The 26,643-nt window shown below is 37.5% G+C and overlaps 1 protein-coding gene across 6 annotated transcripts in view; it reads right to left on the bottom strand.

The window, feature by feature from the left end:
- Window positions 1–839: 839 nt before the first annotated feature.
- LOC149851424 (calmodulin-binding transcription activator 4-like) overlaps window positions 840–26,643 on the bottom strand; it is a 52,028-nt gene continuing 26,224 nt past the window's right edge. For 4 of the 6 annotated variants that reach the window (XM_090000672.1, XM_090000667.1, XM_090000686.1 and 1 more), the window contains 8 exons: window positions 8,471–8,516; window positions 6,603–7,152; window positions 5,129–5,358; window positions 4,181–4,693; window positions 2,759–3,444; window positions 1,862–2,456; window positions 1,261–1,554; window positions 840–1,113 (listed from right to left, as the gene is read on the bottom strand). In XM_090000672.1, coding sequence (XP_089856798.1) covers window positions 1,054–1,113; window positions 1,261–1,554; window positions 1,862–2,456; window positions 2,759–3,444; window positions 4,181–4,693; window positions 5,129–5,358; window positions 6,603–7,152; window positions 8,471–8,516 — 2,974 coding nt within the window. In that variant the 3' untranslated portion in view covers window positions 840–1,053. The remainder of the gene's footprint in view (window positions 1,114–1,260; window positions 1,555–1,861; window positions 2,457–2,758; window positions 3,445–4,180; window positions 4,694–5,128; window positions 5,359–6,602; window positions 7,153–8,470; window positions 8,517–26,643) is intronic. The other 2 variants (XM_090000678.1, XM_090000690.1) reach the window with 2 other exon arrangements.

Here is a 26,643-nt window from a genome sequence, read left to right as displayed (position 1 = left end):
CCAAGTTTACGTTAAAAGATTTATTTACCCCCTGCATTGCTACTCATTTTGCATATAGCAAAAAAATGATTTTTTCAGTGAGAAGTTGAATTGAAAGCCATTTTCCCTGGATCTGCGGCCTGTATAAGAATCATTCAATTCACCTCATTTAGCATATTAGGTTCAGGTGCTTGTAAAATTTCCGGAGAAAAACCCATTAGCGGCTAAACCCCAAAGAATCAGACAATTCAGCTGAGTCAGAGCCAACTATGGCAAGGTCTTTGGCCTGAATAAGATACTGGACTAAAAAACAATGCAGCCCATGTCACAGGACACATCATATTGTCCGTGTCCCTGGGAGTGGACACACTGAATCAGACACGGATTTGTATGGCCATTATTTTAATATTTTTCCATAAATTATTGACTTTTTAATAATGTTTCAATAAAAAGTTTTAATATTAAATATCAAAAATAACTTTTTATTGATTAAAAATTAAAATTATCAGTCTCCGCATGTCCCATTTGGGAAGTACTTTTGAACTTGCGAGTGGAACCTGCATCCAGTGTCCTCGTGTCCACCTATCTCTGAGATAGCTATTAGCATAGCTGTCTTCCTTTTCAGGAATGAATCACGATGCTGCCTTTCTCATAAGCTGTTATATCCTAACTTCAGAAATTGCCAAACAGGATGCAATTTCTTCTATCGCAGGATCATCCATGAGGCACAATGGCGAAGGAGATATCCCTTGCCTTCAGAAAAGCTTCCGACTCTTCAGTCTACACTCTATGCTCGCAGTAGGAAAGAGTGGTCTAATCCATTATGTAAACCGCCCGCAGTGCATTCACAGACACATGAATTACAAAAACACAATACTATCATGCATTTAGTGGTAAAGAATCTATTTACAAGAAAAATCAAGCTTACAGAGGTGTATGCAAAGGCTACAATGCTTTTAGGCCTAGAAACACACTGTACAAACGTCTATTGCTATAAAAATCATTCCAACAATCTACATTAAATATTTTGCAGGATTCAAGCCTGGGATTAATAACAAGAATATGGACATCCAACTAATACCTGAATTGGTTAAAGTCATCAGCCTCCATGGAATCATTTGCCTGCCCTTCAGCCTGCAGAAGGGGGGGAGAGAGAGAGAGAGAAATAACTCAATGCTGGGTTGACTATTCACCAAGTCCAGACAAGTGAAACAGAAAAGATTCGTGATATTCTTGATTATACCAGTAAATTTCAGTGTTGTAAGTTGTAACTGAGCTAACCTTAGTTTGCTTATAGATTTCAAGCATGCGGCGATATTGTTGGCGGGCATTGGGAGAATCAACTATGGAAAGCACTCTAGACACAGCTTCCTCAAGAGCCAAATCAACTTTCTGTTTCCGGAATACCTTGAGTATGTCTTCATCTTCATCCTCATTAACAGATTCTTGCTCTGCTCGGAATCCTCGTAAGCCGGCTCCCTTCCGACGCCAGCGCAGTATGACCTTTTCAAGTACTCCGACAGTCCACACAAATTCCTTGTATTTCTTACGAACCTGGTGCCCTCGCACATGAGCCTGACAAGAAGTGAAAAATGAGAGGTGAAATTAAAAACAAGATGCAAGGGCAGAAAATATCCATCAGAAAGGCAAAAATGTCAATGGCATCACAATCACGACAATTTTTAAATGAAATCTGAAACTTCAATTCTTTATTCTGACAAATTTTCTCCTTACATGAAAAGTTATACTGATTAATCTATCTAGGGACACCCAAATATTAATGGAACCTTGCTCTGGCACAATAAGGTGATCAATGAACATCAAACAGCTGTGCTGCATGTACCATCTAAGCTCATGGGGGGTGGGGGGACAGAAATCAAACCTGAATTTTCACTACATTCCGTCGAAGGGTTAGGAAGTCTTTGCGCCCTTTCCAACTCAGGTATTTCCTTTGAATACGGATGGCTGCAATATCTAACTTGTGATCACGACTATTATAAGCCCTATGAAATTTTGATGCAGCTATTATCCCACGAATGTCACTTTGAGTCATACCACACTCGTCACATCTGTTTGCGGATATCTGTTGCCGCTTTCTGAAGGAATGAGAACGGAAAGCAGACTGTATGCGTGCCGCTGCCTGAGCTGCATTCCTCACAGCTGCCAAAGAATCTTTCAATGAAAGCTGATCTTCTGTAGCACCCAAATGGAGTTGAAGGTTGCTCCTTTCCGATATGCTTTCCACAGTTTTTTCTGCCTCAACAGCAGCCGATCCTTTAGAAATTTCAGTTTCATCCAACGTGAGTGATGAAAGATGGCTTGTAAGCGCCGCCTCCGAAAGATATGCTGCAAGTCCATTGTGCCCACTGGCAGCAGCGACAAATGCAGCAGTTCTACCAGCTGGTTCTTGTGAAGTTGGGTCTGTCACAGCTCCGGCAAATGCGCCAGCAGCTAGAAGAGCAGCAACCATTCTTTCCCTGCAATATATAATTAAAATGGTATTTTGTTATACCACAACATTTCCGTCTTCTTGTTCAATTTCAGATAAAGATACAAGTGAGGCAATTTAACGGTTTAAAAAATTATCAACATTTCTGATGGAAAATAAAAATGAACACCGATAAGCATGCAAAGAAAACACTTAACAAGGATCTGGAACACGTTTAATTCTCAAGCAAATATGTGAAATCCTGTTGATTAAGACACAGGAATTTGCCATCAGAAGAATACAAGGAGCCAACATTGAATTTAAATAGACACTATATGGTTTGACAATTACCTCCCAAATCTTGAAGCCCAATGAAGAGCAGTCCACCCATTGTTGTCTCGAAAATTAACAACAATACCGGAATTAAGTACTGCACTCAAAGCCCATTCATATCCTAAGCCAGCAATCATATGTATTATACCTTGCTCATGCTTGGATAGGGAGCAAGTTGCTGTTGCATCATTCTGGCATTTCTCCGAAAGCCATTGGTCCAATCTCACCTTTAAAAGTTCTTCTAATAGCCAATCCTTGATATTAGAAGCATTCTCTGAACCATCTAAAATTGAAGCTATAATTCCTTCCCATTGATTATCACCCACTTTTAACCGAACTGAGGATGCACCTTTTGATTCCATATTATTTTCTATTGAAGCATGTACACTTCCATGCAAAACCATCTGTGCAAATTTGACAAGCAATAACAATTCTTCTCTTGAGCTAGGTGTATCATGTTGTAGTGGATTATAGACCATAGGATAATTGTGAGGGTTAAAACGATACTCAAATTCTCTTATTTCACTGCAGGATTCTCTATTTCCAGAAGTGATACAAAATGAGACCTTTCCAGTCACATGTGGAGGAGCCTGGCAACGAAGGACACCTTTATGTATAATCTCTATTGGAACTTCAATATCACCAAACATGCAACACCATGCACACTCGGATGGATCACAAAGGAAATCACCAATTACTATAACCTGCATAGGACATGGAAACCACATTAATTGACACAACGCAAAAAATAAACAGAGCATCTAAATCAAGTAAAACAACAATTGTTAATGTGTCATGTAAACCCTAGTTATCATCACCAAAGAAGAAATGATATTATGATGAACCCACTAAGAAATTAAACACCATTTTGAAGATCAAACTATATGCAACTTGAGGGTAATCCCTGTGGGCCCATAAGTTTTCCATCATTTTTTTGTGTGAAAACAACAAGAGCAGGAAAATTCAAAGATAAAAACAAATGACAAAATAAAGAAAATCCTACAACACCAATAAACTATGATTTAAGAAATAAAAAAAGTCAAGAATATGCTTTCACTAACTGTAGACTTTAAGAAATAAATGATTCATAAGGAAAACATATTATCTTTTTGTTAGATAAAAACCATTTAAAGTTCCTAACATATTAATGCGAGTTTTTGATGCAATACTGGGTCAACTGTGTTTCATTGCATTGGGGGTAGCTAGTTCTGCATTGTGTTTTTTTAGTCCTTGAATAGTATGGATGATGCCTTGTACTGGAAGAACAAACCTCCAAATTGGAGAGATATATGTAATTTGCATGAATGTAGGCTTTGTAAAGATGATATGTAGCTAGGAAATGGAGGGCAAATAATCCCCCACCTTTCTTATTAAAAAAAAATGTAAAGTTCACATGCTAAAGAATCTTACAATAAGTGCCCTCTAGAAAGAGGAAAATACCTTTGCACCTTCTGTAGAGTACGCCCACTCTGGGGATATTTCTCGAATAGTAAAACATTGGACTTGTGAAACAGTCAAACCTGAATCAGCTTCAGGAAGTTGGCCCAGATGATTTTCTTGATCAAATAGCGTTCCATAATATTCAGGAGAATACTTGCTACCAGAAATGTTTATGTCCTTAGTCTCAGTCCATTCTAGACTATTTACCCTTCCAACTATCCCAATATGGTGGTCACCATCATGAATGCTAGATCTTAATGAACTTCGCGAACCTGAAGGTCTTTCATTATGTAGAGGCAAGGAAGTTGAAGTTGGTGATGCAAGGCTGTCAGTCCCAAGTAGGAAGCGCCGTGCAGCTGAAAGTTGCTGTCTCAAATTATATGAGGAAGACTGACCAGAACTGTTTTGTCCCATGTTACCCCCAGCATCTTTCCAGCTCCAAGCGAAATTTGTAGACTGTTCATCAGAATTGATAGAAATATCCCCTTTTTCAAAAGAAATTTGTGGCCAATCCTGTGCCAAAATTTTCACAAAGGTGTTAAACAGTAACTGGGAGAAACAAATATTGCATTATCAAATCAATCTCTTGCTTTTAGTCCTACTAAATAATATCACATGAAATTCTGGTTAAAAATCAGTCCCATATGCATAGGAAAGGAAAAAGGCCCACACTTGGAAAATAAATACCAAACAATATATACAGTAAATATAAACTGCAAATACTTCAACCAACTTATTTTGGGTTAGGTACTTATTACAGGAACCAACTGTTCTATGTAAATCATGAGTCAGAAAATTTTTATTAAAGCATTATAGTGATATATCAAATCCCAAAGTGTAACTACTCATAAATTATTCTCTGTGGAATCCCAATGGAGGAAACAGATAATCTAGAAGATGATAGTTACGGTAAAATAGAGAAACACTTACACTCACTATTATACTTACTCTTTCATTGGATATTGTAGTACTGGAATAGTCCAATGCAGATTCTCCACCAAGCTTACTTGTCCCATTTGTTGATGACCTAGGAACATACTGCACATCTACTCCATTTGAGCTTTTCTCTACAGGTCCAGTTGAACTTGGGCATAGCTCCAGCATTTCTTTCCAAGATGGAGATCCTTTTCTTTCAACTGCCTCACTACATGGCTGCCCATTCTGTTTTCCCTGAATGTCTAAAGAGAATGTGAAATATAAAAGTAAATTTCTGGCACTTCAGTAAATAATCAAGTGCTAACCAAAATATAGACAAAGATAAGCAATGTCGGGTGATAAAAAAAAACAATTATCTGGAGAAAATGACCATTCTTCCGATAAAGAACCAAGACACTATTAAAGAAGACAACCACCAACAGAGAAGCGATGCCACTAAAATCATCCATTTTCCAACAGAAAACTCACCCCAAGAGATAAACAAATTTGTAAAGTTATCAAAGACTTGAATGTGAACTTCTTGATAATAAATAGAAGAGGAGAAAAAGACTTAATCACTTAAATTAGCATGGGAATGTGTGCATGAAAGAACAGAGAATGAGATTGCATAAAATGAACCTTATATAAATCCAAATTGCAACAAGCATAGGAAAAGCATCTATCCTGGAATGTTTGTTTGTGAAGAACAGAGAAAACAACAGGAACGAAAATTATCTTTTCATTCTCCACAAATAATAGAATCTTTTTTTTCAATTTCTAAAATACATAAGCACTTCCTTTTCCCTTTTTATAACTGCAAACCCAGTCCTGTGGATGCCAGATGCCAATTGCAGGTTATTATAATCTCTTATCAGCATTCATGTTCTGGCAAGGGTGTTGGCTAAGTTTGAACGTTAATAAGGCAGTAAAACACCACTGACTAGCAGCTTTACTGTTCTTGCATGAGTATTTTATAACCCAATTACAAAATAAATTGGCTATACCCTTTTGTACATAATGAAGTCCCACAACTATAACTAGCCTAAAATAGTACCAAATAACCTGAATAAAGCAAGAAACTCCGTTGCCTCAAACCATGAAATCTATTAATAGCCAACTACCCTGATATCCAATTTTAGTGATTTATCTTGAAGCTGCTGTTGAGAGCTAAGACCAGTATTTTGACATGATACCCAGGACTCAGACATTCAAAGTTATGAAGTATTGACAAATAGAATGATGATGATTTGAAACCATGTCCGAGCTTCAAGTTGACATGCAAATGAATAATGTCTAATGACCAAATTAAGTGACTCCAGGATCAAGGGGTTGCATTGAGAAAGAAATGCATGGTCTGTACATTTGTTCACAGTCATTGTGACTAAATGAGCCATACCTAATGCACCATTCTCGATATCTAATCATGCTACTGATATTGGTCTATCTTTAAACTGCATATACCATAAAAAAACAATAGATATGTGGCCCAAAAAAGAGTGTGATATACCTGATTTCTGCAGCAACGGGTTAATGTTTTTGTCATCAAATGTCTTTTTACTCCCATAAAGATGTTGATATCGCTCCTGATCACTTAGAAGATTAATGAGCATATCCTGCTCAGGGTTGTGTATATTGTTTTCTGAAACACTGGAAAACTGTGAGCGCTCGTCTGAACTACAGTATGAAGGTCGGTTTTCAGGATAAGGTCGGTTTTCAGGATAATACGTGGAAATATTATCATCATCATCATCATCAAGGCTTAATTGCTCAGCAAGCCTGCGTAGAGTGAGTTTGACCCCAGGCCTGGACTGAGCTTCAAATTCTCCAGGTCTGTCCATATCATCCAAAACTTCTCCATAATCATTGGGAGGAAGCACTTTGGAGCTAACTTCTTCCAAAGATCCTGGACTTACTGAACCCCAAGATGGATTATACAATTCACTAAGACTAGGGACGTAACCAGAATTTTGAGGATCAGAAAAACTGATATTCTGACTGTTAAAGGTGGAAGAAGCTTCTGATACCAAGTTAGACGTGGATCCTGGAGTGCTCCTAACCTGCAAGGTGAAGGATGGACTTGTTCACTCCTATCAACAGCAGCATATGCTCAGAATTGACAGCAAAACAAGCACAAATAACATGGTTTTAAGTATCAATAATCTTGAAATAAAATATCAATAGAAAGCTCATTTGTCATTTTAATTGCTTTAGAAATGACTTGCATGAACATAGACCAGACTTGCATGCTCATACACCATAACAGTTATACTCCCACAAGCAAAAATGCCCAAAGTGCTGTCCCATTCCCATGAATGTCATGTTCATGTTATACATGAACTAATCAGCCTATCCAATAGTTACACAGAGGAGATTACTGCAATTACTTTCTGCACAAGTATAACCTTATCAGCACGAGTTGGAAGAACTGAAAACTTCAAGAGAACTGATGGCCAGAATATCTATCAGATAAATGGATTGTGGACCGAATGGAGTTGAATCCAACCATGCAGCTGTGATCCAACCATATTTTAACATGCAATGAGATTCTGGCTAAGAATTACAAAAAATTATTTCTAAGATTTTTTTATTCACTTATGATTATTGGTAGAGCTTATGGGCTGACGCTGATGTTGATGAGAAGAGTTTGAAACAAGGTAAGGTGAGGTTTCAGTTCCTTGAAAAAATAATAAAAGAAATTAAGAAAAACAAGATTCGGACATACACAGTAGGGGTGAAAATGGTTCAGTTTTGGTCGGGTTTTAAAAGCAATTCTGACACATTATTCTAAGATTTGGATATCAAAATAGGATCTGAATGTCAGATTCGGACTTACACGGTCAGACCTTTTTTCAATTTTGGTTGGAATCGGATAAGTACTCTGTCAGATCTACATCCAGATCCAGAGTCCAGACCAAATACAATCCAATTTGCATTACATGTAAAACCCTTATTTTTATTTCCTTTTTGGTCGGATCAGCATGATCATGTCAAAGTTGGATCCATATTCAACTCTGTTAATCAGGTTTAGTTCAGATTGAATCTAGACAGCTCTGTTGCAAAATATTCATATTTGGATTCTGATTTACTATAAGCTACTCATATTAGACCAATTCGCACCCTATTGCCTACAAAAAGATGTAGAATAGGCATAAACGCACTAGAATGCACAATTTCATGCACTCAAGTAACAACTTAAAAATGAAACTCTCCGAGAAAAAGTTTCAAACAGGCATCAATAGGCTAAAGTAATAACCAAGAATAGTGGTTATCACCAAGTAAAAGTTGCATCAGTTTGGAGTGAAGAGAAAGAAAAGGAAAAAAAACAAGGTAACATAAATATGACTCCTAATCAATCGAAATAGCTATAGTACCCACCTCAGAAACTTCTCTGTAGTGAACAAGAACAATGTGTTCATATGCCCTGCAGACAGATAAATGCAAAAGTAAATAAATAACTTCTAAACGTGTCTCCATGAATTATTGTTGATGCCCATGTCCACTACAATTTATTTTTTACAGCAGCAGCTGTAGTCAGATCCATAAAAATGCAGATGCAGTTCATGAGGATAAAAACAAAACAAACACAGAAAATTCTGTAGCACCAAGTACACTTAAAATACATGAACCCTTTTTGTATCAAAGTTGATGATGAATGAGGATCGTGACGATGTGATGAATGATGATCATGATGAGTAAAGAAGTTTATTATGACGATGATGTCCATAGTCACTAGGACTGTCGACTGCAGCTGTGATATGAAAATCATGCTGAATAAAGCTCTATAGATGTTTTGTACATTCAATCCCAGAGACCCCACATTCACCCTGTCCTCTCCCCCTGCCCGCCAATCCATAAGAAAAAAAAAGGAGAAATCTTAGAATTATCTCCAGCTTTCTGTTTTCTTTTTTTCGTCCTGATTTTAGTACCTTTAGCAAGAACTTTTTGGACATTTAGTCTGCAGCCATTTCTTCTAAGACCCAGTTCCTTATTTTTTTTTCACCTGGTTAAAGTTTTCCAGGGTCTCCAAGAAGAGAAAAATAGGAGGTTTCAAGGTTTCTCCATTACGTTAAGGATGACTCCCCGAATAATGCTTAACAATACTTGTATACAGTTTGACATTCTGAAAAATGCTGATAGATCCATGATTGTTACCAACATAGATATACTAGACACCTAATTCTTTCCTTGCTAAAAAATTCATCAATTAATGATCTTTTGCATCACTGATCAATTACATGACATTATTTATCGTTGTGTAATTAAATTTGTTTTGTACTTCAAATTTTCTGCTGAACAGCAACAATAGTTTAATGGATAACTATTTTATGTTACTGAACTTGGTTCTGAACACTTGAAGCATATTTAGGTAGTCTTTATTTGTTGCATGTGAATAAAGGGACTGTCACTAATGTCTTTTCCTTTTCAAGCATTATTGTCACGTCTTGCCATGTTGATTGTATAGAGCATGTGAAGATGAACAATAATTTATTCGGCCTTCATTTACATCTCCAATTTTTTAAAACTTAGTACTAATTTTATGCATTACTTGCTTCTTCAATTCTCCATATTTTATATCTTTAAATTCCAATTGTAGACACAGAATTTTATTTGCATCTTACACTCTTTACAATATAGTTTGCAGGTGCCTAGAGACCCTGATACATTGAGGAAGACTATCATTTGACCAAGATCCAGAAACACTTGGTTCAAAATTTGGGTCCAGTAAAGATGTTGCATAGCTAGGTAACAGGCAACTGGGGTTCAACAAGTGAGATCCAAATGAAGCCTTATAATTTTTACCAAGATCAGCAAGATATAAATATCTTGTTGCACTCAAAAGTTGGATTTTATGTCGAAAGGTTAATCACTAAAATCTTTTCTGATGTTTAGACACCTTTTGATGGAGACTTATAATAACACTGTAATAAGATCACCCCCATAAATGTAAACTATCATATTTTCCCCTCTAAAAAGGGGTCTGCACAATTGATGTTCCCAAGAATCCAATTTATTACATCTAATTTAGTTTGGAAGGCAGAAAACAACTGAATTTGGTGTGAATCAGAGTTACTGGAAGCTTCTTAGGTAGGTGGGAAGCGCGCTTCCTGGAAATTCGCTTCGGAAGCACGATACTCCTCTCTTCCGAAACTTCATGGGAATCTTGATTCCCCCGTGCTTCTTCTATGCTTCCCACACACATGGTCTATAATTCCTATATGCTTTTCTCACATTTTTTTCATGTTTTTCCTCTCACGCTTTCACTTACTTCCCATGTACTTTCTCTAAATTAGTAACCATCATTGTTAGATTTTAACAAAAGTTTAACTCTTTTACTGAAAAATCATGAAATATAAGAATGATCAATTTTATTTTAGTTTTTATTTGTTTCTTGTTCGATTCTTATTCAATTACCATATTTGCGTCATTTTTTATTCATATTTTGCTGTCAAATTGATACTTCACTTCCCGCTTCCTATAAATTTTAAAAAAGCCTCGCTTCTCGCTTATGCTTCCCGTATCATTTCCCACTTCCGCTTCTTAATTTGGCAACCTTTGTGTGAATGTGCCATTCATTTGCTTTGAAATTCAAAGACATTGAAAAGGTTTCTTATTTCCCTAGAGAATCCTGTGAAAATATCTTCAACAAGATACTATGATCAAGACTTAATGTTCTTGATCAAAGACAAGTGCACACATGTACAATAAGAATACTTAGAATACTTGTGCACAAAAGTACAACCCAATCAATCTCACAAATGCACTTAAGAAATGAATAAAAACTTTATTGAACACTTGGGCTTTGACCCAAAGCCATAATTTTTACAAGGGGAGAATCCCCATTTATATAGAGGTGGAGACCTTGGAGGGGCTCCACTTCTAGTCGTTGGAGCCCCTCCAGCAGTCACAAATGTGACCGTTGGAGGGGCCCAACGACCAGATGGCGCCCCCCCCCCCCCGAGGTACACACTAACTTAGGTTTACAAAAAAGAAAAGAAGAAATAAATGAGAAAAAAATAAAAAGAAATTACAACATATCCAAAAAATGGATATGCAAAAAATGACTAAACTACCCTTCCGAGTTTCGAATATTACGAAAAATAAATATATATTATATATATAAAGGTAGATATATGTACATATATATGAAATATATATGTGCATGTATCTGTAATGAAGTGGATTGAATCCGATACACATGCAAGAGCACTCTTTCAATCAAGTAGAATGCTTGATTGAATCACCGAACCACCCACACAAGGGTCTAACAAATTAATATTGCATATATTCACTCAATACAAGGCCTTCAAGGCCAATTTATAGAGCAAGAGAGGGTTATTGGGGCAGCCCAAGGACAAAAAAAAAAGAAATAGAAATACAAGAAAAAATAAAAAGAGTTGTCAGCCCCTATTGGGCTAATGCCTATTACAGTGAAAGTACTAAAATACCCTTGATGGGTATTTTGGTTTACAACCTTTAAACATACATATACTATACATATATGTATATTATAACATATCTTAACACCCCCCCCCCTCCCTCAAACTCATGGTACAACCACCGAGAGTTTGCCTAGTAGGAAGTGGAATCTAGGTGATGGTAGCGCTTTGGTGAAGAAGTCCGTAAGTTCGTATTCTGATGGAACATAAGGTAGTGTGATGGTCTTTCACAAGAACTCTTCACGAACGTAGTGGCAATTCATCTCAATGTGCTTCGTTCTCTCATGAAATGTATGATTGCTTGCAATGTTTTTTTTAACAACGCTCTTGTTGTCACAACATAATTTTGAAGGTTCTGCGGTATGAACCCCCAAGTCTTTGAAAAGTTGTCTCAACCAAACTAATTCCGACGTAGTGGTTGTCATGGCCCGATACTCAGCTTTAGTCGAAGATAGTGACACCTTCTGCTGCTTTTTGCATCGCCATGAGATTAGAGAATCACCTATAAAAACACATAAATCAGTGGTTGAGCGTCTATCATTGACATCCCCTCCACAATCAGAGTCAGAATATGCAATGACTTCTAGTGAGAAAGATGATGATAAAAACAAACCAAGGTTAGATTTTTTAATATATCTAATAATTCTCATTACAACACTCATATGTACTGTAGTGGGAGCATGTTGAAATTGACTAGCAGAATGAATACAATGGGATATATCAGGGCGAGTAATGGAGAGATAAGACAAAGCCCCAATCATTTGTCTGTAGGGCGTTGGATCTTGCAAGGGTTCTCCATCATCTATCTTCATTTTGACATTTATGACTTCCGGAGTATCAACCAATTTCTCATCCGAGAGTCCTGATCTTTCAATGATCTCTGTCGCATATTTAGTCTATGACAAAAAGTAACCACGATTTGAATAAGCAACTTCTATTTCAAGAAAATATCATAAAAAAACCAAGATCTGTCATATCAAAGTTGACTTTAAGCACATCTTTGATATGGTTAACTCCTTGCTTACCATCCCCGATGATTATCATATCGTCTACGTACAGTAGCAAAATCACCATTCTTTCGTCAGAAGACTTAATAAACAATGCAATATCAGTAAAACAAGATTTAAAATGAAGTTGAGTCATCACATCACTGAACCTATCGTACCAAGCTTTTAGAGCTTGCTTTAGGCCATACAAGGCCTTACGTAATCAGAGAGTTTTTTCATGTGCTAAAAACAAATCAGGAGGAGGATACATGTATGCTTCTTCATCTAGGTTGTCATTTAAAAAGGCATTCTTAACGTCCATTTGAAATATGGGTCATTTTATAATTAATGTTATAGCAATGAGAGTTCTAACAGTAGTCATGCGAGCAACTGGGGCAAATGTCTCATCATAGTCAATCCTATATTCTTGACTGTATCCCTTGGCTACTAACCTAGCCTTATATCTTTCTAATGTTCCGTCGTACTTGGTTTTTACCTTGTAAACCCATCGGCATCCTATAGTTTTTGTTCCTTTAGGTAATGTTTCGATCTCCCAAGTTTTTGCCTTTTCTAATGCTTCCAACTCGTCATTCATAGCCTTAATCCATTCATGTCGGTGTTTAGCCTCATGATATGATTGAGGTTCAGAATATGAGTGAATGGTCATTCGGCAAGATTTAAACTTAGGTTCAAAGGAATCATATGATATGAATCTATTAGGAGCTTTCAAAATTCTTATAGATTTTCTAAGGTTAGAAGAATCTTCTTCTTGGCATTTGAAGTATCTTTCTAAAGCACTTTGTGGGTGATCTTCAATACGACGGGCACAGGTTTGTAAATTATCGTGAAGTAGGTCTACATTGTCAAGACTCTTACTCATATTCTCATTTGCCTCATGAATGTTTTGACTCTCGTGAATATATTCACTCTTGTCATTGACAAGGTCAAAGAGGAACGAATAATCATAACTTTCTTGGATATTCTCTTTGATAAACGCTCTTTCACTTTCAAGAAACGTAACATTTCTAAAAACATATAACTTGTTTCTTTCAATGTCATAACACCTATATCCTTTTTGGTTTTCGGTATAGCCCCAAAACACATCATTTTTGTTGGTAAGAACAAAGCAATTGCTCCAAAAAACCCTCAGTCTTTTATAATCATGAGACATTTTACAAAGTTTTTCAATAGGAGAAATGTTTTCAATATTTTTTGAAGGCATTCTATTAATTAAGTAGACTGCCGTAAGGGCAACTTCAGCCCAAAAAAAATTGCAACATTTTCAGACACTAGAAGAGTTCTAGTGGTTTCAATAATGTGCCTATACTTTCTTCAGCAAGACCATTTTGTTGAGGGGTATAGGGACATGATTTTTTATGTACAATTCCATTTGAGCCAAGATAATTTTAAAATTCTTTTGACACAAATTATGTACAATTCCATTTGAGCCAAGATAATTTTAAAATTCTTTTGACACAAATTCTCCCTAGAATCAGTTCTAAAAATTTGATATTGGTTTTAAATTGATTTTGTATATAACTATGAAAATTTTAAAACAATCAAATACTTCAGATTTGTGTTTTAAAAAGAATATCCAAGAGTGTCTGTTATAATCGTCTACAAACACAACATAATAAGAAATGCCTCCTTTAGATATAACTGATGCAGATCCATATACATCCCAATGCACAAGTTCAAATGGATTCTTAATTAATAAAAAAGTCTTGTTCGAAAAGGTAAAGACTTCATTTTACCAAGAATGCAATCTTCACATAAAAATTTTTCTTTTTTACAATTTGAAAGAAATGAAAATAATTGTAATTTGGTCACACTAGTTTGTCCTAGCCTTTTGTGCCAAATTCCTATATCTTTTTTTCCACAAAATTACAAAAAGGTTGTTTTGGCAATTCAAGATTGTCCATAACATAAAGGTCTCCTCTTCTATGGCCTTGCCGAATTGGCTTCCCGGACTGGAGATCCTGTATTAGACAATTATTAGATAAGAAAACTATTTTGCAACCATAGTCCGCAATTTGAGAAACCGATAGGATGTTTAAATTTAATTTTGGTACTACTCTAATAATTGGTATGTGAAATATAGGTATTTTTTGATAAATACCAAAACTTTTGATTTTTAAAGTGGTGCCATCGGCAGTGGAAACACAAGAATCATTTGAGTTAAAATTGCATTCGGACAATATAGACTCATTAGGGGTCATATGAAATAAAGCACCGGAATCTAAGATCCAAGAGGTCTTACCATGGTTGTCACTGGTCGATACGGCCCCTCCCGAAAACGAGGAAGATTGAGCTTTGAACATAGGTTGCAAAGCCTCCATCAATTGAGCTAAGGATAGTGAACCGATGCATTTGGAGTCGTCTACTTCACTCCTTTCCACCGAATCCACTTTTTTTATCTTCTTTATAATCCTCCTTTCTTTTGGGACAAAAAGATTTGATGTGTCCCGGCTCATAGCAATGGTAGCAAATAATTTTTTCACCTTTCTTTGACTCATGATCACACCTTTTTCATAGTTGGGGTTTTTTCCATTCTCATTTCTTACAAAATGAGGTGGTTTATAACTCTTCGTATGGCTTTCGGGCTTTAACATAGCAAGCACGTATTCTTCATCCTTAGAAGTGGATGGCCTTTTCAACCTATTCTCTTCCATAGTTAATTCTTCAAGAGTCTCAACTATGGAAGGAACTCCTCTATGAAGTAAAACGGACTTAGTGCCTTCAAATTGGGGCCTAAGCCCATTTATGAATTGATAAAAATGTTCTGCTTTGATTTGATTTTCGCGGAGCTCAACATCATGTGGGTAATGTCACTTTGGCTCAAGAAGAGCCAATTCATCCCAAAGGAGAGAGGGAGCATTGTAGTATTCTCTTATGCTCATCTCCCCTTGAGTCATAGACCTCACTTTATTTTGGACATTACATATATACACAATATCCTTAAGACTATACATGTCTTTAAGATATTTTCAAGCATCACTAGTGAAGTCAAACTTGGCCAAATTAGAATATTTGTGAATGTCTACACTATTGATGAGTCATCCAATGATTTTGGAATGACCCATCCTCTATTCTTTTCATCTTTTCTCATATTCGGAAACGGCTTTAGCCATTTCCTCTCCTTGAAGCACAATTTCTTTTCCATTTCCCAACTTTGTAAGGATGAGCTTAGGTTCCTTGTCGGTGTCGTCAACCAACTCGTAAAGCCCTTTTCCCATATCTTATGTTTTACTATGGATGCCAACATCACATAGTTGGTGTCATTTAGGCATATGGGAATGAAGACAATTACTTTCCTTTCATTCTCCATTTACAACAAGCAAAAATAAAACACAAGAGAAGATGAGAAAGAGTGGAAGAAAGTGATACAAGGCCTTTTTTGGAGATGGTCCACTTCCCGATGCAACGATCAAAATTTTCCCAAGTTCAAGATCCTCCTTTTGATCACGACCTTCTTTATAACAAACGTCCTTTGGAACACCAAAGCTTTGATACCATGTAATGAAGTGGATTGAATCTGATACACATGCAAGAACATGCAAGAGAAGTCTTTCAATCAAGTGGAATGCTTGATTGAATCACTGAACCACCCACACAAGCATCTAACAAATTAATATTGCATATATTCACTCAAGAGAGTGTGTTGAAAATACAAGGCCTTCAAGGCCAATTTATAGAGCAAGAGAGGGTTGTTGGGGCAGCCCAATGTGATTGTTGGGCTGCTCCCAGCTCCAACAGTCATATTGGAGCTGCTCCCAATGACCCAAAAAACAATAAAATGAAAAAGACCAAAAAACAAATAAAAATAAAAAGAGTTGTTACAGTGAAAGTACCGAAATACCCTTGATCTAAGTCACAGGGACTCAGCAAAATAGGTGTCGCACCCACGTCGACGCGACGCGGGTGCGCGTGCGGGTGCGACACCGGGTGCGGTCAACACGACCTTGGGTGAGGTCAACGCACCCAGGGTCATTTTTGTCCACTGTTTTGGCGTAAAAAAAAAATCCCCCGATGAAAAAGAGAGATTAGGGCAAAAAAAAAAATTGCCCTAATCTCTTCTCTCCTTTCCCCCCGAGCTCGAGCTCTCTCTGACGCCCCAGCTGCACCTCTCAGGCTCCTCCTCTCATTTCGCAGGTATGTACGCTCTCTCACTCTCTTCTTGTGTCGGTAGGGGAGGGGCCGAGTCCCCCCTGCACCCTCTTGCTCTCTTGTTGGGTCAGCAGGGGAGGGGCCGATCCCCCCCTCTCGCTCCCTCTGTTTTCAACAGGTGAGCCCCCCCCCCCCCCTCACTCTCTTTTTGGGTCGGCAGGGGAGGGGCCGAGCACCCCCTTCCCTTCTCGCTCTCTTGTTGGGTCGACAGGGAAGGGGCCAAGCCCTCCCCTACTCCCTCTGTTTTCGACTGGGGAGGGGCCGAGCCCCCACTGCTCCCTCTGTTTTCGGTAGGGAAGGGGTTGAGCCCCCTCCCTGTTTTCGGTAGGGAAGGGGCTGAGCCCCTCCCTATTTTTGGCAGGGTAGGGGTTGAGCCCCCCCCCCCCCTGCTCCCTTTGTTTTCAGAAGGGGAGGGGCTGAGCCCCCTTGCTCTCGCTCTCTTGTTGGGTTGGCATGGGAGGGTTGAGCCCCCCCTTCTCCTTGTGTTTTCGATAGGGGGAGGGGGTCGAGTATAATTGATTTGAAAATTTTAATGTATTTTTTGTGTGTTTTCAGGATAAAAATAACGGATAAAGGGAAAGAACTTGCATCATCTTCATCCCAACATGTGAGTTCTGCTGCTAGTTTTGCTAATAGTTGCAGCGAGATTGATGATGTGGGGCCACTATGAGTACATGTAGATAAACTTGCAAAAATTGGAGAAGGAGGTGGTGGAAACAAGAGATTTTGATGCAAACTCTGCGAAAAAGATTTTGTTGAGTCTTACACAAGAGTGAAGGCTCATTTGTTGAAGATACCAGGACATGACATTTCAGCTTGCAGAAAAGTTGATGAGGCAATGCGAATACAATACAAGAAAATACAAGAATATGATAAGAGAAAGGCAATGGCCGATTCTTCTGCAGTCAGTGTGCCATTTGCAAGCCACCAAGAAGATGCTGAAAAAAAAAAGAAAAGTCAATGTAGGAGGTAGAGGAACAATACAAGCAACATTCAATACATATGTAAAAGAAGAATTGGATATAAAAGTTAGGAGGTATTTTTATTCTGGTTCACTCCCATTTAATGCGGCTAGAAATCCTTATTGGAAGGATTTAGTAACATCCTTGGCAAATTGTAATTTGAGTGGTTATGTGCCTCCAAGTTCAGAAAAAATATGAACCACACTTCTTGCAGAAGAGAGGGCAAATGTGGAGAGGTTGCTAGAGATTAAAAAATATTCATGGGAGCAAAATGTAGTTTCTATTGTGTCTGATGGATGGATGGACAGATATTCAAAGGCGTCCATTAATCAATTTCATTGCTTGTTCGCTTAGTGGCCCAATATTCTTGGAAGCAGTTGATGCATTTGAGGAATATAAAAATGCAGAGTATTTGAAGGGATTGTTTATAGAAGTGATAAAAGAAGTGAGTGATCAGAAAGTGGTACAAATCATTACAGACAACGCTCCAGTTTGTAAAAGTGCATCGTTGAGTTTGGAGAGTGAGTACCCTCATATTTTTTGGACTCCCTGTGTAGCACACAACTTAAATCTAGCCCTAAAGAGCATCTGCAACCCCAAAGAAGAAAATTCACAAGCATATGCTTTATGTTCATGGATTGAAGATTTAGAAAGAAATGTCAAAAGCATTAGGAATTTTGTTGTTAACCACCATCGTGTTAATGCTATATTTAATAGGCATTCTGGTTTGAAATTGTTGAAGGTCGTTGAAACACGTTTTGCATCCATCATTGTGATGATGAAGATGATTAAAAGAGTGAAGAATGCTTTGATTAACATGGTGACTGATGAAAATTGGACATTCTATCATGCTGATGATGATATCAAGGCTCAAGAAATTAAAAAATTCATTCTTGATGATGAGTTTTGGGACAGAGTGGTATACTCCCTTCAATTTACGCAACCTATTTGGGGAAATGTTAAGAGAAGTTGATAAGGATGAGCCCATTCTTCAAGAGTTTATGAAATATGAGATAATATGATTGAAAAAATACAAGTTATAGTTTTTAAGCATGAAGAAAAAAAATCTTGCATTGGATGATTCAGATTTTTTTAATCATATCCATTCAATTTTAGTCAGAAGATGAGATAAGAGCAACATTTCTTTGCATTGCATGACACATTCTCTTAATCCAAAATATTATGCAAATAAGTGGCGGGCTGGTGGTATTGGTCGTGTCCCTCCAAATTTAGACCTAGAGCTATCAATACATAGAAATATGTGTATGACAAGACTTTTTCCAGAAGCATATCTTCTACATCAAGTCACACAAGAGTTTGGAAAATTTTCATCTTCGAGATCATATAGACCGGCATTATTCGCGAGAGAAGAAGATAATATAGATCCTATCACATGGTGGTCAACATTTGGATCAGAAACACCTCTTCTCCAACGTCTTGCATTAAGATTGCTATCGCAGCCTGCTAGTTCATCTTGTTGTGAAAGAAATTGGAGCACATATTCTCAAATCCACAACATGAAGAGAAACAAACTCACCAGCAAGCGTGCAGAGGATTTAGTATATGTTCATTCAAATCTTCGATTACTTTCGCGAAGCAATGATGAATACAGGTACTAATTTGTTCTCTTAGTTTTCATTTAAATATACTTGTATTGTATTTATCATTTTCAAATTGGGTTTATAACACAGACAAGGAACATCCAAATTTTGGGATGTAAACCCAGAAGAGTGTGACTTCGAGGGAGAACATGATTTCAACATAACAAACATGGATTTAACTAAGCCCAGTATTCCTTCTAATGATGCATTTGATGATGAAGAAGAAAATTATTAACATCCATTACTTCATCAGGATATACTTTGGTATATAATTTAGTTTTTTTATACTTTACTTATTTGATTGATATTTAGGTCGATTTATGTAATTGTTTTACTTATTTGATTGATAATTTGATATTTAGGTTGATATACTGCATGCATGATGAATCATATTATGACAATGTTAATTGTTAAATGTTAAACTGTTAAAACTTCAAATATATATATATTTATATTTTTGCCCCTGCTGCACCCCCGCACCCGAGTTTTTTGGAAGTGCCGCATCCCTGCACCCATGTGACAGCCCTTGATGGGTATTTTGGTTTACAACCTTTAAACATATATATATATATACATATATGTATATGTATATGCATACTATAACATATCTTAACAGTATCTTCCTATATATATATATACAATTACATTGATTGGTATTACAATTTAACACCCCCCCCCTCAAACATCTTCCTATATATATAAAATATATATACAATTACATTGATTTGGTATTACAATTTAACCCTCACCCTCAAACTTAGGGCATGATAACCGAAAGTTTGCCAAGAAGGAAGTTGAACCGCAGAGAACACAGTGCTTTAGTGAAGAAATCTGCCAACTGATATTATGAAGTTACATATGGAAGATCTATGACTCATTTTAGATAGGCTTCTCGAGCATAGTGACAGTCCATCTCAATGTGTTTAGTCCGCTCATGAAACGTATGATTTTTTGCAATATAGATTGCACTCTTATTATCATAGCATAGCTTAGTGGGTCCTTCTACATTAATCTCCATGTCTTCTAATAGAAGATGAATCCATACAATCTCCATAGTAGTAGTTGTCATGACTCGATATTCAGCTTCAACTGAGGAAAGAAACACTTTTTACTGCTTCTTACATCTCCATGAAATTAATGAGTCTCATAAAAACACACAAAAACCCGTAGTGGAGTGACGGTTATTTGGGTCAACTCCCCAATCCGAGTCAGTATAAGCAATTAATTTTAATTCAGAAGAAGAAGATAAGAATAGTCCCTTATTTAGTGTACCCTTTATGTATCTTATTATCCGCAAGATGTCACTCATGTGAACCGATGTTAGTGCATGTTGGAGCTGACTTGCAATATGAATTGCATGAGAGATATCTGGTCTAGTAATACTCAGATACATTAATGATCCCATAAGCTGCCTGTAGAGGGTGGGATCGGAAAGAGGGATGCCATCATCAATCTTCATTTTGGCTCTTAGTATAGCAGGGGTTTCACAAACCTCATCATCCGTAATACCTTACCTGCCAATAATCACAGAGGCAACTTTAGTTTGAGATAAAAAATACCCTCTATAAGAGTGCTACTTTAATACCAAAAAAATAAGTTAGAAATCTCAAATCAGACATCTCAAATCTATCCTTTAAAATAGATATTATGCTTCTAACACCTTTAGTATCACTTCCGGTTATTAGCATATCATCCACGTACAAAAAAAGAATAACAATCCCTACATTTGTTTTTCTAACGAATAAAGTGTAATGAAATAAGCGGAAGAAACCAAGAATGCTAAAGCATTCACTATGTCCCACACGGACAAGTGCAACAAGCACAAGAGAGAAAATCCACTAAGGGATATACAAAGGGCTTTATAAAAAGGCTGCACACATGAAAAATAATATCGCTATTATTGAAGAGGAGCTCTCAAGAGCAATACATCATACATGGGGGGTTCCCCCTATTTATAAGAAAAGGAGACCAAAGGGGCTCCCAATAGAGTCGTTGGGAGCCCCCAACGGTCACATATGTGACCGTTGGGGGCCCCAACGACTCCATTGTGGGGCCCCTTTTCGGTATCCAAAAAATACAAAAATAAAAATAAAAAGAAAAATAAAAAATGTTGAAATAAAAGAAACAAAATAAGTACCCCTATGGGGTACTTTGTGAAATGACCATAATACCCCTATCGGGTATTATGGTATTATTACATATGTTTTAACACCCCCCCTCAAACTTTACGGGGGAATGACCGAAAGTTTGCCAAGGAGGAACAAGAAGCGAGGAGCAGGCAGGGCTTTGGTGAAGAAATCGGCAAGTTGATATTCTGAAGTGACATATGGCAGTGTTACTGTCCCACGAAGATATTCATCACGTACATAATGACAGTCCATTTCAATATGTTTCGTCCTCTCATGGAAAGTGTGGTTGCTGGCAATGTAGATGGCACTTTTGTTATCGCAACAAAGCTTCGAAGCCCCGGTAATTTCGACTCCCATATCTTGAAGAAGACTTCGAAGCCACACCAGCTCCATTGTAGTAGTTGCCATAGCCCTGTATTCTGCTTCACTAGAAGACAATGAGACTTTCTGCTGTTTCTTGCACCTCCAAGCAATTAGCGAATCTCCTAGGAACACACAAAAGCCAGTAGTTGAGATTCGATCATTTGGGTTTCCTCCCCAGTCAGCATCAGTATAAGCTAGTAAATCTAAGGAAGAGAGTGAGGATAGGAATAGCCCTTTAGTCAAAGTATTTTTAATATATCGAATGATCCGGAGCACAGCACTCATATGCACAGATGTAGGAGCATGCTGAAATTGGCTTGCAGAGTGCACAACATGAGCAATATCGGGCCTGGTGATAGTCAGATAGGTGAGGGAGCCTATGAGTTGCCTGTAGGGCGTAGGATCATCCAGCAGAACTCCATCCTCCAGTCGTAGTTTAACATTGATAACCTCGGGAGTTTCCACCTTTTTATCATCTGAAATCCCAGATTTGGAACATATGTCTGCAACAAGCTTCATCTGTGACAAAATATACCCCCGGGGAGAGTATGCAACTTCTATACCAAGAAAGTACCTGAGAAAACCCAGATCAGACATATCAAAATTATGTTTTAACATATTTTTAACTTTAAGAATACCGCTTTCATCATTGCCAGTGATGATCATATCATCAACATAAAGCAGAAGGATGATGATACTATTACCTGCATGTTTAACAAAAAGAGCAGTGTCAGTATAACAGGAGCGAAATCCCAATTGTAACATGATAGCACTAAATCTATCATACCAAGCCTTAGGGGCTTGTTTAAGACCATATAAGGCTTTTAATAACCGAAGGGTTTGACCTTGGTTAACACTGATTCCCGGCGGAGGGTCCATATATACTTCTTCATTCAACTGACCATTAAGAAAGGCATTTTTAACATCTAATTGGAATATAGGCCATTTCTTAGATGATGCTACCGCAATTAAAGTTCTAACGCTTGTCATGCGAGCTACGGGAGCAAAAGTTTCCTCATAATCGATGTCATATTCTTGTGAGTATCCCTTAGCAACTAATCTAGCTTTATAACGCTCTAGGGAACCATCACTTTTTGTTTTGACTTTGTAGACCCATCGACATCCTATAGCTTTCTTATTTGGAGGAAGGTGAACTATTTCCCAAGTTTTAGCTTTATTTAAAGCATCTAGTTCAACTTTCATTGCTTCAACCCAATGAGGTATACTTTTTGCTTGATTATAATGGGAGGGTTCATAGTAAGAATGCAAGGCTATTAGACAAGCTCTATATTTAGGTGAAAGAGTTTCATATGAGACAAACCTATTAGGTGGAATTGATTCTCTAGAAGAACGCCTAAGGGAGGTTTCTTCTAGGGGTTCATTAAGCCGCAAGAATTTTTCTAAAGCACTAATAGGTTGGGCTTCCTCACGCCGAGTGTATACTTGGAGATTGTCACCATTAGTTGGTGATACATCATTATCATGAGAATCATGAGTATTTTCTAAAATTTCCGGATGACTCAAAGAGTCATCATTTGAATCTTCTAAAAGATCATTGATAAACATATAATCAATTTCATTTGATTTTTCCAATATGTCAAATCCATTTTCATCTTCTAAAAAGGTTACATCTTTGGAGACAAATAACTTATTGTTTTTATGATCAAAGCATCTATAGCCTTTTTGATTTTCACCATATCCTAAAAATACACATTCTATTGCTTTAGGTGACAATTTATCTCTTTTATGTAAAAGAACAAAGCATTTACACCCAAAAATCCGAAGACGATTGTAGTCGGGTGTCATATTAAAAAGTTTTTCATAAGGAGAGATATTATTCAATTTTGAAGATGGCATCCTATTGATTAAATAGGTGGAGGTTAACACGGCTTCGGCCCAAAAATTTTTAGGAAAATTTTTAGAAATGAGTAAGGATCTAGTGGTTTCCAAAATATGCCTATGTTTTCTTTCCGCTAGACCGTTTTGTTGAGGAGTTCTTGGGCAAGATTTTTGATGACAAATGCCATGTTTTTTTAGATATGATTGAAAATCATTTGATAAGTACTCTCCACCCGAATCGGATCTAAGAATTGATATTTGACTTTGAAATTGATTTTGAATTTTTGCATGGAATTTTTTAAAGAAGTTAAAAACTTCCGATTTAAAGTTAAGAAAATAAATCCATACATATCTAGTATAATCATCAATAAAAGTGACATAATATGAATAACCACCTTTAGATAGAACCGGAGATGGCCCCCAAACATCGGAATGCACCAATTCAAAAGGTCTTGTTGTCACAAAGGATCTAATAGGAAAAGGGGTAGACTTCATTTTGCCAAAAATGCAATATTTGCAATTGATATCTTTTTCTTTACAAAACTTGTGTCCAAAAGGAAAAAGATACATTTTAGAGTAACTTGGATGTCCAAGCCTTTTATGCCAAGTTTCAATATTTTTGTCTTGGACATAAGTACAAAATGAGGTATTTGGAAGCATTAAATTATCCATAAAATAAAGGTCTCCCTTCCTATGGCCTTGCCCAATCCGCTTCCCGGACCGGAGATCCTGCACAAAGCACCCTTGGGATGAGAAAGATATTTCACATCCATGGTCGGCTATTTGAGAAACGGAAAAGAGGTTAAGATTTAATTTTGGAACTATTCTAACTTTTGGAACAAGGAAATTTTGAACATTTTTAGAATCAAGAGTTCCAACACCATTTATTTTGAGAAAAGTTCCATCGGCCGTAGAGACACAAGACATTTTTGAATTGGTGTGCACATTGGTTAATGCATTTTCATGAGGGGTCATGTGAAAAGAAGCTCCGGAATCTAAAATCCAAGAGTACGTACCGGGAGGTGAGGATGAGGCAATGGCGGCACCGGAGGTGGAAGAAGTGACCTTTAAAATTTGTTGAAGAGCCAAGGAGATTTGTCCAAGAGTATCTTTGAGATCCCCGTTCTTGCCGTCATCTTCTTTGGTGGTGGATTCTTCAACGGAAGCCACCTTTGGCTTGAATGCTCCATTTAGCTTTGGGCAAACGGGTTTAATATGTCCCGGCTCATAACAATGGTGACATATAATCATTTTTCTTCCACCACTCCCTTGCTTACCAAAATGAGGTGGTTTGTATGTTTTAACATGATTGCCGGGTTTAGATACGGCAAGAACTTCCTCTATGCTTTTACCCATGCTATGCCTAGTCTCTTCTTGAGTAATCTCGGCAATAGCTTCTTCTAAGGGAGGAAACGTGGATCTATGAAGAAGTGAGGATCTCACTTGTTCAAATTTGGGACGAAGCCCAAATAAAAATTGAAACAATCTATCTTGTTCCATTTGTTTTTGTCTTAGAACCACATCCTCCATAGATACCCATTTAGGCTCTAAAAGAGCCAATTCATCCCACAAAGGATTTAGAGCACTATAGTAATCTTGTATGCTCATGTCTCCTTGTTTTGTGGTTCTTACTTTTTCTTGCAAGAAATAAGCTCTTGCAAGATCCTTTTGAGTAAACATACCCTTCATAAAAAACCAAGCTTCATTTGCCCGGCAGAATTTTGCAATATTTGCACATACCTTAAGTTCGACATTATTCATAAACCATGCTAGGATTTTTGCATGGTTGCTCTCCCAATCTTCCATTTGATGATTATAATCTTCAATGGCCTTGAGACGAGCATCGCCTTCAAGTGCTTTCTCTTGATCTCCTTCCATCTTTGTGAGCTTAAGTTGGGGTTCCGGAACGGTTCCCATTACATAACCCCAAAGCTTCTTGCCTTTGAGATTATTCTCCATTGCGGATGCCCACATCATGTAATTTTTTCCATTGAGTTTGAATGATAGATCGATCTTGACTTCCATTGCTACACAATGAAGATGTGAGAAAGAAAAGAAGTAGAGAGAGACAAGATTTTACCTTTAGTAGATCTTATGGCTCTGATACCATGTAATGAAATAAGCGGAAGAAACCAAGAATGCTAAAGCATTCACTATGTCCCACACGGACAAGTGCAACAAGCACAAGAGAGAAAATCCACTAAGGGATATACAAAGGGCCTTATAAAAAGGCTACACACATGAAAAATAATATCGCTATTATTGAAGAGGAGCTCTCAAGAGCAATACATCATACATGGGGGGTTCCCCCTATTTATAAGAAAAGGAGACCAAAGGGGCTCCCAATAGAGTCGTTGGGAGCCCCCAACGGTCACATATGTGACCGTTGGGGGCCCCAACGACTCCATTGTGGGGCCCCTTTTCGGTATCCAAAAAATACAAAAATAAAAATAAAAAGAAAAATAAAAAATGTTGAAATAAAAGAAACAAAATAAGTACCCCTATGGGGTACTTTGTGAAATGACCATAATACCCCTATCGGGTATTATGGTATTATTACATATGTTTTAACACCCCCCCTCAAACTTTACGGGGGAATGACCGAAAGTTTGCCAAGGAGGAACAAGAAGCGAGGAGCAGGCAGGGCTTTGGTGAAGAAATCGGCAAGTTGATATTCTGAAGTGACATATGGCAGTGTTACTGTCCCACGAAGATATTCATCACGTACATAATGACAGTCCATTTCAATATGTTTCGTCCTCTCATGGAAAGTGTGGTTGCTGGCAATGTAGATGGCACTTTTGTTATCGCAACAAAGCTTCGAAGCCCCGGTAATTTCGACTCCCATATCTTGAAGAAGACTTCGAAGCCACACCAGCTCCATTGTAGTAGTTGCCATAGCCCTGTATTCTGCTTCACTAGAAGACAATGAGACTTTCTGCTGTTTCTTGCACCTCCAAGCAATTAGCGAATCTCCTAGGAACACACAAAAGCCAGTAGTTGAGATTCGATCATTTGGGTTTCCTCCCCAGTCAGCATCAGTATAAGCTAGTAAATCTAAGGA

Source organism: Nuphar pumila, chromosome 1 (assembly GCF_984573655.1).
Source record: "Nuphar pumila chromosome 1, dmNupPumi1.hap1.1, whole genome shotgun sequence".
Taxonomy (NCBI): Eukaryota; Viridiplantae; Streptophyta; class Magnoliopsida; order Nymphaeales; family Nymphaeaceae; genus Nuphar; species Nuphar pumila.
The sequence above is the reverse complement of the archived record's forward strand: the minus strand, read 5'-3'. Positions and strand labels throughout refer to the sequence as shown.